Genomic DNA, 11,983 nt, shown 5'->3' with positions numbered 1-11,983 from the left:
GTCACATTAATGGACATGCGCTAGCTAAGAGAACTTCTTAAGTTAGGGTACTCTTGGCTGGCTTACTATGGGCAATGGGAGAAGGTCTCTGCCAGGGTTCAGTGCCACATTAAAGGAAGGCTCAAAAGGCAAGCAAGTCGGTTTGAAGTCGGACATTGATTGACGTTCGTTCAAAGCAATCAGTTGGGGAAGCTACAGCGTAACAGCCTGGAAAACAAATCCCTGAAAAGGCTTTCGAAAAGCCAATTGCCAAAAGCGCTTTCACCTACCTACTAGCTAGGGGCACAAGCCGGGAACCTAACCGGTGAAAGAGTAAGAGCCTTTCCGAATCCGAACTAGGGATCAGATCAACCTAAAGCACCATCAGTTGTGGATTCATCCACAAAGTCTTTCTACTTAGCTCGTCAAGCAAAGTAGCTATCAACGGCTTTAGCATGACAACTATAACATCGAGCCATGGTAAACTGCCAAAGCTTCTACTGTAGTGTAGCACCAGGGTTCAGCCTTCTCCTTGCCGAGTTGCATCGCCCGCATCGTGTTCAATTGGAAAGTCTGGCAAAGGCGCTTCCAACTCCTGGTTCAGGGTCTGAGGTTACCAAACAAAGATGAATCCTGCGCAATCAGAGATTAAGCCATAAGATCCCACCCTGAAACAGGAAGAGTCGGGGGCACCTACCGAAGGAGTCTTCCCTCCATCGATTCAATGACAAAATAGCTCTATTGAGAGGGCCTTTGACAACCCTCTTGAATGTGGCTCGCTCCTAGTTTTTCTTCCCCCGCCCGTTCTATCTAGGCTGGTGGCTATACCAGATTTCGTGTCTGATCGAACTTGAAACTAGCCCATTGAGCTTCTTGGGTTCCAAACCTGAAAGAAGGATCGCACACAAGAAAATAGAGTTGGAATGAAAGATGGGGTAAAGATGAACTTTATTCTCCTAGCTGCTCTCCATCCAGCAAGTTACTCTCTTTCAAAAGATGACAACTCAAGATTACCAATCAAAACCAACGCTTTTTCTTCTCCTATAGCTTCATCATTACATCTTTCACTAGCTGTTGGATGTGAGTGATGAGATCGATCCATGGAATTTTTACCTCACTCACATACTTTGGAAGATGAAGAAATTCTCTTTAATTTACTTATGGGCTGGCTCTACATGTGGTCAGATGGGTTCCCCTCTTCAGTCATTTGGTACCTCTCCAACGCTTCCTTCTATTCCTATTGATCAGATCAAAGCCAAACCTATCTAGTCTTGCACGTTGTCACCCACCGCTCTTGCCATAAACAAAGAAATTCTATCTTGGGAACTAAAAAAGAATCGGAATGGGAAGTATTTATTTCTTGATTCTCCGGCTAGCATCCTTACTTCCTTCTTCAATGGAAATTCTATGTTTTTGCTCGGTATAAACCCAAAAATGAGAAATTCTCTTATTTGTAGACTCGTCTTCTTTTGGTTAAATCTGGAGAACCCAGTCGAAACTCTGATTCATGTTTGTGGATTTTAATAGCTCTCCTATCTACCCGGAAATGATCTTCTACCTTTACAGTCTGTGTTCTTTACATATCTTTTTATTGTTCTTCAAATCATTGTGTCGTTACAAATTCTTTGGTTGCACCCTTGTGAGCAAGTTGTTGCCGGATTGGATAGGAGAAGTGAAACAAAGCTACGAAGGAGACTCATTAGCTGAAGAAGTTAAGAAGAGCATTAGTGAAGCGAGAGGAGGACAAGATGGTTGGGAAGAGGAGGAAGGGGTATTAAGGAAAAAAGGGAGGCTTTATGTGGGGACCGCAGGAAATGCAAGAGCCAGGATAGCGCAAGAACTGCATGGGACAGCTACCGGAGGCCATTCAGGTATACTAGCTTCCTATAAGAGAACTAATAGGAACTTTGTCTGGCCAGGAATGGATGCCTCTCTTGAGGACAGACTGTGACGGTAAAGCTACAACATCAAGTCGCAATGGCCCTCGTGCCATGAGACATGGATTTTTGTCGACGTAGATTGGATCGAAAGATCGCACTTCCGCTCTTCTCCTATCGGACTAGTCACTTCCCACTCTCCTCAAGTGAACAGTTTAGCCACTATCCTCCCATATACTCTGCTTTTTCATTGCTTATGAACTGGAACTTGTTGGTGCATGGATTTCACGTTTCAGCAGCACTTTGGTTTGTGCATGGTTGTGAAAAGAAGGCTTTCTATACGCTTATATGAACTTCATTGGCGAAAGAAAGAGAAGCTTGCCTTGATAAAGCACAGCCTATGAAGCACTCCAATGGCTTGCTTGCCTACCTGGAAAAAGCACTGCGAGCACTGCAAAGGCTTGCTTCTCAACGGCTAGAGGAGAAAGAAGCCGAGAGACTATCGAAAGGTCTTGAGCTTGTGGTACCATGCCCTGGGTGCCTGCTTCAAACCATAAAGTGCCTTGCCTTCAGCTATTGCTATTCTCAAAGAAAAGGTGCGTGCCTATACTACCTCGAATCGGAACATACATAAGCTTCTTTTCAGAGAAAGGAAAAGTAGTCAGTCTAATTACTCAGTTGTAGATACTTCTTGACTAGTTGCTCCAGAGCTAGGGTTGGCCTCTGTTCATGGAACTGGCACTTCGTCTTTCTTTCCAGCTACAGCAACTAGAGCGGGAAAAGCCTTTCTGATGAGTTTTCCTCGAGGATTAGATCGATCTGCCGTCAAGCAACGAAAGGAAGTAGATAAGGGTGGGTTGCATGAACTTTGCCTTTGCAAATAAGTCAAGCTAATCAGGTAGTCTTTTAGTTTGATTTGTGGCGCATTTCGGCACGAAGTGCTGGCTTTCTTCCTTCAGCTGATGAACTTTATCTTAGTGCCCGCCCCTCCGGCCAAGTTGAAGTTCCCGGAACATATGGATAAAGTGGTAAGTCGCCCTTCCAGGCAATCGCAGATTTGGTAGTAGTCTTCGGGCCTGCAGCAGTCTTTCTTTCTTACTGTCTGTCGCCTCACTATGCTATCCCGGTCGGATCGTACGGTCAGTAACCCTGATCCCATCGCGAATGGGCCCGGTGCAGGGTATCGATGTGCTAGCGCTAGGACAATCGGAATACCAGGATGTCACCCACGGATTTTCTATACGATCTATAGCAGAATGCCAACACTGAATCCTTTGACCAGCGGCCTTTTTCTTACTATACTATGTATGAGAAAGAGAAATGAGATTCTATAGTGTCTTCATTCACGCGTAGGACAACTAACTCTATCTTATGATACCATAAGGTACAACGTTCTAGTAGGCTCAGCTCATCCAGCTCATCGTGAAAGAAAAAGGACAGATCGCCAGTTACGGATCAGATCAGTACGACACCCGGAAATAGCCCCTTCGATGCTTCCCTTCAAAATGTATAAATCTCAATCGTAAGGGCGGGCGCTAAGCCGTTCCGTTATAGGTATTCAAGTCAAAAAGCACCGGCCAGCGGCCTTCAAGTAAATCAAGCTCAATTACAACTCACTCTCTTGGAAAACTTCCACAACCAAGGTCTCCCCTCTAACAGACAGGTTTGAAACTCGTGAAGTCAAGAAAAGGTTGACTGCCTAGGCTGACTTTTCCATACGTGCTGCGTACTGTTTCTCAAAATATGAGTGAAGGACAGTAATTCTCTACTTAACAAGGGAAAGCTCTACTGGAAAGACAATTACTCAAGCAGGAAAGCTCGGCCTCAGTGCGTCCTACTTGTGTCGTGTTTTAAGCCAGCTATCTCTTTTAGGCATGCCAGATACTATATATAATATAAGCTTTTTCCGTTTTTTCTTTACTGGGAAACTTCAAAAAAGAAAAAGATGATTCTCGCTTCCGCCAACCAAAGGGCGATCCTAACCAATGGGCAGCCGGAGGTAGGTTTTAAAATCAGTAAGTAAAGTAGGGTCACGGCTGGAAAAACCATGTGTTTACAGGCCGCGGAAATCTCTCGCACTCTCAAAAGAGAGGTGGGGCGCTTACGCTTAAGTCGATGGAACTTAAGGTTGAAATAACACTGGGAGTCTGCAGCTCATTCTACTGCAAAACCAACCCGGAGTCGTGGGAAAAGAAAGAATGATCTGGAAAAATGGAAAGAATTTATTATTCGCTAACTCACTTCCGAGATTAAGCTCAGGAGAAATAGCATCCATTGAACTCCGCCCGTCAAATGCGAGGCGCGAAGCGTTTCTTATCTTGTATCAAAAATGGGATTTTTCACAGGAGTACGACTGGCAGCACATAAATAAGTATGAACAATAGAGGCGAAAGTCAAAGAGCATCTTCCGATCAGAAAGTACCAACTGTTCCAAAGCATTCATTTTGCGCATTCAAAGCATTCAATTCCGAGCTTTCTCGCGCTGGACAAAGACACTCGCCCAGGCTTTATACCTATATTTGCCCTCCTCAGACAGAAGAGTGAAGGCTCATGTGGTTTTTAGAAGACCCTACCTACGATGTAGACCTCAAACTCAAGCCCAGTAGATAGACCTCACGAAGGATTTTGCTGCGAGAATGCCTTACCCAAGCGCCAGTGTCCGGTTCCTCGAAAGAAGCAAGAAATCTTTCATACGCCTATTCAAGAGATACCATCCTTGACGTGTTGTTGGGTGATACGTATAACCGGGTACGACTTACAACGTTTGGATACCAGATTCAGAGACATTTCATTACTGTTCTGAATATACAAGGCAATGTTTCAAGACTGACATTCAATGGGAAAGACCAACATAGTTAAGTTGGTAATAGGTCATAGGTAACCAAATACATAGATAGTAGTTCTATATCGTTCGTGCAGAAAAAAAGAGTATCCTTAGGGTACTAATTAGAGGCAAATATATTATCCCCCATACTATTAGTAGAAGGTTGCATTTCATATCCGGTGAGACAAGAAAAGGCCTTCGGTACTATTATAGAAGTTCGGTACCCTTTTAATACCATGCTATTTCAATACCTGACTATTTAAATAGCTGACTTTTAGGCTTGCACTATCGATCGAATGACGGACGACTATAAAAAAAGAATCAGAGGATTGCTTACCACCTGCTGGATTGTGCTCAGAGGATTGCTTACCCTTCTTACTTTCTATCGGTTCTATCTGATCTTGTCTTTCCTACGAGTATACATGCAGCTGGCTTTTTTGGTAATCTGACCTTTCCTTCCTTCCCGCTAGCAACAAGCAACCGATTTCACTCACTACTCTTATTGCAGGGATCTCCTACACTACTGGCACTTGGTAGCAAGGCGCGTAGCGGTTACTAATAGGAAAGAAAGCTGTGTAACCCTTCTTCCTATATTCGTTACTACTTTATCTTGCTTGCCCCACTACTTGCTTAAGAAAGTCAACTACTACTTTCTAAATTACTTATTCTAAACCAATTGTTTTTCTTTCCATTCTTTCTGCTTGAACTTACTTTCCTAACAGCCAAACCTTTTCACCCAGCTACACGCCTGCCTTCAACATTCCTTCGTTCAAATGGCTTAAGCCCGGGGCTAACCTGCTGTCCTTTTTCCATTCCTGCACGTAATTCGCTGGCGAGCAAGCCATATCCACTTATTCCAATTCAGCCTTTCCAGCATTAGACTGGCTTACCAACCTCCCGGCCGAATCCATACATTCGCTGAGTAGGCCGACAAGTGCATAAAGCAATTCTGCAATGCTATAGAAAGAAATGCGACAGAAAACCTTACCTATTCCTGTACTTGACCTGTCCTTTCATTTCGCTTACTCATAGGCCCCGAAATAGCATCGAGCATTGCCGTAGTTGCTCGATTGGTTCATTTTATGGATCCTTTGCTTTTAGAAAGAACTAGCTTTTCCCCCCGCCACTTAACCAACGATGTCCCCTACGATGTTGATCGAGGAGGAATTTCTTTCATACGATCAGACCCAGTCCACTTCTCTGCAATTCATGGGAAATCCTGGCATTCTTGCTTTTATGCCTCAAGTAACTCCTACTTTCCTTGCTTTTGGTGAGACGGAGGGAGGGTATTCACCTATAACTGAACATTGCTTGCATTCCGGCACTGCAGTAGAAAGAAATTGCAGAGTTAGGTATTATATCACATGGATAACGAAACGTGGAAAAAATCTTTTGGTCTTGCCTCGCTCCTTCCTACGAATCTATTCATTTACGATGCGGTCACGGACATAGTAGAGAATTTTTCGTTGCCACATAACATATAAGTAAGGTTGTGGACCAACTATCCGGCATAGAGGGGAAAAAAAAAGCAGTGTGCCTTCTACTCATCACCCAATGGGTACTCGACCGACTTCAATTGGTTCACGATGTGGTTGAACTCGCTTATGTGCTCGTCGAGGTACTGTAGGCCATTTTGAGGTGAAACAGCCGACGCAGGAGATGAAGTTTGTTTGAACTAAAGGGCGAAAGCTATATATAAATATACCGAAATGAAAGAACTGCGCTCTTTTTCTTTTCTTTAAGTACGTTTTCTGCCAGAAAAGAAAAAAAAGGAAGGTTGATGTACGCTATGATGTGTACTAGACCCGACATTTGTTATGCTGTGAGTTTGGTCAGCCGATTTCAAGCCAACCCAGGACCGGAACATTGGTTTGCGGTCAAAAGAATTCTGAGATATCAGAAGGGTACAGCAGACTACATGCTATGCTACCAAGGGAAAGACTTGCGTCTGGTTGCTTATAGTGATGCCAATTGGGGAGGCGATCCAGATGAACGCAAGTCGACATCGGGATACGCATTTTGGCTTGGTAGCGGTGTTATCTCTTGGAGTAGCAAGAAGCAGTCCTGTATAGCTTTGTCCACGATGGAGGCAGAGTATATAGCATGCTCAGTTGCAGTGCAAGAGGGAGTTTGGTTGAGTCGATTCCTAAAGCAATGTTCGGTTGTCACAATTCCAATGAGTCCTGTGACAATTTATTGTGATAGTATGGCTGCTTTAGCATACTCAAAAGACCCCAAGTATCCTGGAAAAACCAAACACAAAAAGATGCGATATCATTTTTTTATAGACATGATAGCACAGAGGGAGGTGATCTTAGAGTACATTCCTACAGGGAATATGGTGGCGGATCCTTTTACTAAACCGATCTCTCGAGATCTATTTCCATAATATTTGCGTCCATTTCTTCTTTTCTCAGAATTTCGTATTTTTGCAGAATATCATACTTTTTGAGTATTTACTTCATTCAGTTTCAAAAGCAATTTCTCTATCTCTAGATACGCTCTTGGTAAAGAAGAAGAATAAGGTTCTTTTTCGGTTGCCAATCCTACTTTTTTTAGTATGTTGGTAAGGTCCGGTCATCCGCTTCAGTGCTTGCTCTTCTGCGTAACTAGGGGAAGAAAGTCCAGTACAGCGTACTTTCATAAAGGCAAGGTTTTCGTAAGAAGCAAATTTGTTGCTTCAACCTCTGCCTTCTACGTTGCCGACCAACGGAACGTTTCGCTACCTGTCTAATCTCTAAGGCATCAAGATATCCATTCCAAATGTCTATATACGTGATTTATGAGTCGGAGTTCCGATCGGTTGTTGCACATCAGTAGAGGGAAGAGGTAGTTCTTGGTCAATATGAGCACCTTTTTGTTGCCATACGGGAAGGTGACGGGACATCATTTGTGTGTGTTTCAGCCCCCAAGGTAGACGGTTGAGCATATGCATCACCAACTTTCTAAGAATCCTGCATAGTTGAAGTGTTGAAAGGGGTAACAGCACGCCAGCGAACCAATCTGAATGCACTGTGCAGCAGGAGGCTGCCGTTGAAGTATACATTGAGATAACGGGAATTATTAGATTCTAGTATTAATAGAATGCATTACTGTATTGAAAGATATTTTGGAAATTGTGGCGCAGCCAACTGCAACGCTTCGAGCTCCTGGTGACGTTATGTCGTGCCCAAGTTACGGAGAAAGAGTCGAGATGCAACCCGGTACGATGTCAAGGAGTGGTGCGAAAGAGAATAAAAAAGTTCAACTGGTCTTTTGCAAATGGTTTGATTTCTCTTGTCCTAGCATCGCGCGGGTATCTTACTTGTAAGAAGGAGTAGACTAATCCACTCACTGGTGGTTAAGCTCTTTCTTAGCGTTTGTTCGCTATACAAACTATACAAGCTCTTATTGGTGTGGCCGAACCCAATAGACTTAATTAGTCCTTCTACCTGTCCGAAGCGCCTCTATCATTTGGCCGAGAAAGGCGTCGGCATAATAAGATAGGATAGAAGATAGAAGGGCCTCCAGCTATGTGCCATTGTAAAAATGGTTTTCTATCACCTTGACCTAAAGAAAAAAGTTTTCTTCTATGGCTCCTAACCCTTCTTAACTCACTAGTTTTTTTCCGCTCGTTCCCTATCTATGGTCGAGCACTTCGTTCATGAGTTGCTATCGCTTTAGCTGTAATAACTAGAACTTCTGCTATCTTGTCAAGCAAGTTCAAATTGCTTTCCTTAGGACGAGCTTTTAAGGCAAAGTAGAAAGAGCTTATTTATTCGTCGATAAAAAGCCTTTACTTAAAACTAAAAAGGAATAGAACCGAAAGCTCTTTTCCAATATAAAGAGGCATGTCAACAAGCACCTGACAGACGCTCATCTACTTCCATTTCCTATTTTTTAGAACATCAATATCCTTCCCGTCGTATTCTTTCCTTCGCTTTTGGGTCGCAGCCTAAGCCAATGGCTAGCTAGTGAAGTGAATCCTTCATTCGCCGACTAGAGAGCATGCCACTATGCTTGCCACATGAAATTTCTTTCTTTGGCACTGCAGCTGCACTTTAATTAGTCACCTTGGGCCAGGCCCACTTATACCCTGCCACAAGAAATCACCTAAAATAGGCCCATGTCAGTACTACACAGCTTTGGTTATTCAAATGGTTAGCGAAAAATTCTCTTTATTTCTTTTTCTTTCGGTCTCGGCACCAACTGAAAATGAGAAAGGAATCGAAGAAACTGAAAAGGCCACGCAAGCGAAATAAGGAAAGGAATTCAAAACATCATGTGCTGGTACGAAGGAAAGAAAGCACATAGCTTGACAAGCGAGCATCCCTTTGATGGATGTGGGAAAGGCGGGTAGGAGAGGACAATGGGGAAGGAGGAATCACATAAAGTATGCTTTCCAGTCCAACCCCTCAGTACTGCTCAAGGGTTGACCTGTCCGGCAGTCCAGAAGAATCGAAGGCAAGTAAAGGCGATCGACAGCCTACAGATGATTGAGGAGACGAATCATGAAGGAGGATTGGCTTGAGCGCTAGTAGATTGAAAGGAAGAAGTGGTTACCAGAGCTATATTGTTTGAAAAATACATAACTATCTATATACATGATTTTTTGGATATAAGTTGGGAAATTCCCATTCTTTCGGTTGGACGAGCGCGGACCACGAAGGAATATGAAGAAGAGTGGGATGTTGCGAAATCTTTTATCTCTTCCTACGGCCCTGCCTATTTACTCGTCTAAACTCGTCACACAATTAAGCGCTTTTGAAAACCTTCCCCGAAAAAGTGGGTATAGTCTTCTATTGCCATGTACATATTAGCGGGCAGTGGGATAAGTCGAAGCATGCCAGAACCTTCTTTAGTAGTGAGCCGTACCGACTAGCTCCTAGCAAGGGCTTCAAGATCACAGTAATGCCTGCCAAAACTTTCCTTGGGTACGAATGTCATGTTCAAAGCAGGTTTCTCTAGACACCTTGGAAAAGATCACTGACGAGCTCAATCTCAAAGTGTGAATGAAATTCTCAGTTTCATCCTCTTTATGAGCCTGAGATCATATGGGTCAACAATTCTCATTTCTTAGTTATAGAAAGCCCTTCTCAAGGAAGTGAGCCACTCAATCTGAGCCAGCGGATTCTCATTCAGCTGTGCCGGTGCGCAAAGCAAGCACGCTTAGACAACGATGTCCAATCTTTGGTCTGCCCATTAAGGGCTGACTCCGCTAGGCAAGAGGACTACTACTGGGATTATTCTATTACTAATTGATGACCTGGGGGGCTACTCTTCTTTCTCCACTACAGATATTATTGACTGACCTGTTGATAGGATAGCGGGGGCAGTAAAGAGGAAAGGAGGAAAAAGAAGTAGAGTTAGGTTCTGCTCTTGTGTGTAAGCCCTCGGTCGATTCGTCTGCTCATTCACAGCGTATGATTCTTATCCAATTGCTTCTTCTGAAAACGCGGCGTCGGTTAATCTTTCTTATTCTCCCTTCGGGGCTCCTCATGTTGCTACTAATAGAAACAGTTCGGACCTTGCTCATACAATCCTCGGGACTACTATTGGTTAATCTTTGTCCTCCCTAGGGAAAGTAAACAAGACGAGACTTTTTGGGAAAGACAGGGTTAGCGCCCTTTGGTAGCCTTCCAGTTCAGCTACAGCGAGCTCTTCACTTGATAGAAGAGCGAGACATAGCGGAGGAAATGGTGCTTTGTCGATCCTAACTCCTTGCTTCGGAATGCGATTACCTACTTTCCGCCTCACCTGTCGATTAAAGAATTCAACCAACTAGTTGGAGATGGCAGCTTCGAGCCCCACCTTTGATATCCAGTCGTGTGCCTGCCTTCTTGGATATGTAAATATAGGGCCGGAATAAGTGCAAGATCCTCAACAAAATGGATTAAGGTGGGCTTCGGATTATTAAGAATTTTATCTATCTTTTCTTTTTTTTCATCAAGTTCTTGTTTGATCTGCCGCTATTATCACAATATCCCTCCTTTTAGGGATAAAGCTATCAATGGTGAATCGAGCATTCGCTATCCTTTTTTTTTAAGAGCTTTTTTGAATTTGAATGGAAGAAAAGTAATGAAACCTGCGATGGCTACTGAATAACCTCCTTTGATTTTATTAATTTTAAACCCTTTTACCTTTTTCTTCGTTCGCCAAATCTTCTTCAGTTCTATCCAAGCTCGGTTTTGTCTGAATCTTTGTGGAAGAAGAAGCGGTTCGCCAGCCGCTACATCCAGGGATCCCACAAAATCATTAAACCTGGCGGCTGCTCGCTCTTTGATCAGTGATTCACCGGCCACTAGATCGATGAAGAATCTCTCAAAAATCCGCTTTTTGATCAGTGATTCACCAGCCACTACATTCTTGGATCCCACCTTATTCTCAAACCTGGTGGCTCGCTTGATTGGCAGTCCTGTAAGCTCATCTTGCATACAAATTTTGGGGGTACCAAGGCCTGCATCCACCAAGAACATTTCTTCCCTTAAGCGTAAGCGTAAAACAGAAGATTGTGAGGCGTTTCCACTACATAATAAGAAACTCGAATTAGATCTTGGAAATGATCGACTCCAATAGATGCTCATCATAAGCTTTTTTTTCCTCCTATTCCTATTGATCAGAAGTATCCAGCAGCGCCACGCCAGAGTGACTTCCGAAGCGCTACGGACGGGACAAAATCCGGCAGCCAGTTGCTGGCTCTGAATAACCAGCCCAGCAAGAAGCGAAATTATTCCATAACATAACGGGGCGGGGTTGCGCGCGAGCCGAGTGACGTAGGTGCACAAGAGTACTTCGCGCCACAACCATGTCTTTTTTATAGGTTCTACGGACCGATGCCTCCTGCTTCATCTGGTAAAAAAGAGTCATAGATATGCCTGTAATTAGAAAGAAGAACCGCCATAAAAATCTTCCTCGTGTATCGTCTGTAGCAGAACTATGAACGGGAGCTAGCAATCCGGACCGTATTGAAAAGGTTCCTGAGACACAGCATGGAAGAGTCAAAATATTCAGAAGCGAGGTCCAATAATGAAGAAGGGGTAGAATTACTGAATGAATACGAGCTGTGGCTAATACCCGAGGCATAAAAGACGCATTTTCTACGGGATCCCGAAACCACCAGCCACCCCGACCTAATTCATGATGAGCCCACCAACTTCCTGGCGAGATGCCTACGGTTAAAAACAACCGACATGTCAAGATCCAAATTCGAATTGGTTCCTGGTCCTGGTCAGAGACCAATGTGTTCGCGCCGGCGGTCCAACAAAGAGGCGAAGTAGTGGTGTCTTTCTTTCCATTACGAACGACACGCTTCGCCTGCTCCCTC

The 11,983-nt window shown here is 43.9% G+C and overlaps 1 protein-coding gene across 1 annotated transcript; it reads right to left on the bottom strand.

Annotated features, from left to right (window-relative positions):
• Positions 1-10,834: 10,834 nt before the first annotated feature.
• LOC133915896 (probable cytochrome c biosynthesis protein) lies at positions 10,835-11,954 on the bottom strand. The gene is given in 3 exon segments (XM_062359281.1): positions 10,835-11,754; positions 11,756-11,789; positions 11,896-11,954. Coding segments are annotated over 3 exon segments (528 nt in total). The 3' UTR covers positions 10,835-11,319.
• Between the last annotated feature and the right edge of the window lie 29 nt (positions 11,955-11,983).

The sequence above is a fragment of the Phragmites australis genome, chromosome 4 (genome assembly GCF_958298935.1).
Source record: "Phragmites australis chromosome 4, lpPhrAust1.1, whole genome shotgun sequence".
In the NCBI taxonomy this organism is placed as follows: Eukaryota; Viridiplantae; Streptophyta; class Magnoliopsida; order Poales; family Poaceae; genus Phragmites; species Phragmites australis.
The sequence above is the reverse complement of the archived record's forward strand: the minus strand, read 5'-3'. Positions and strand labels throughout refer to the sequence as shown.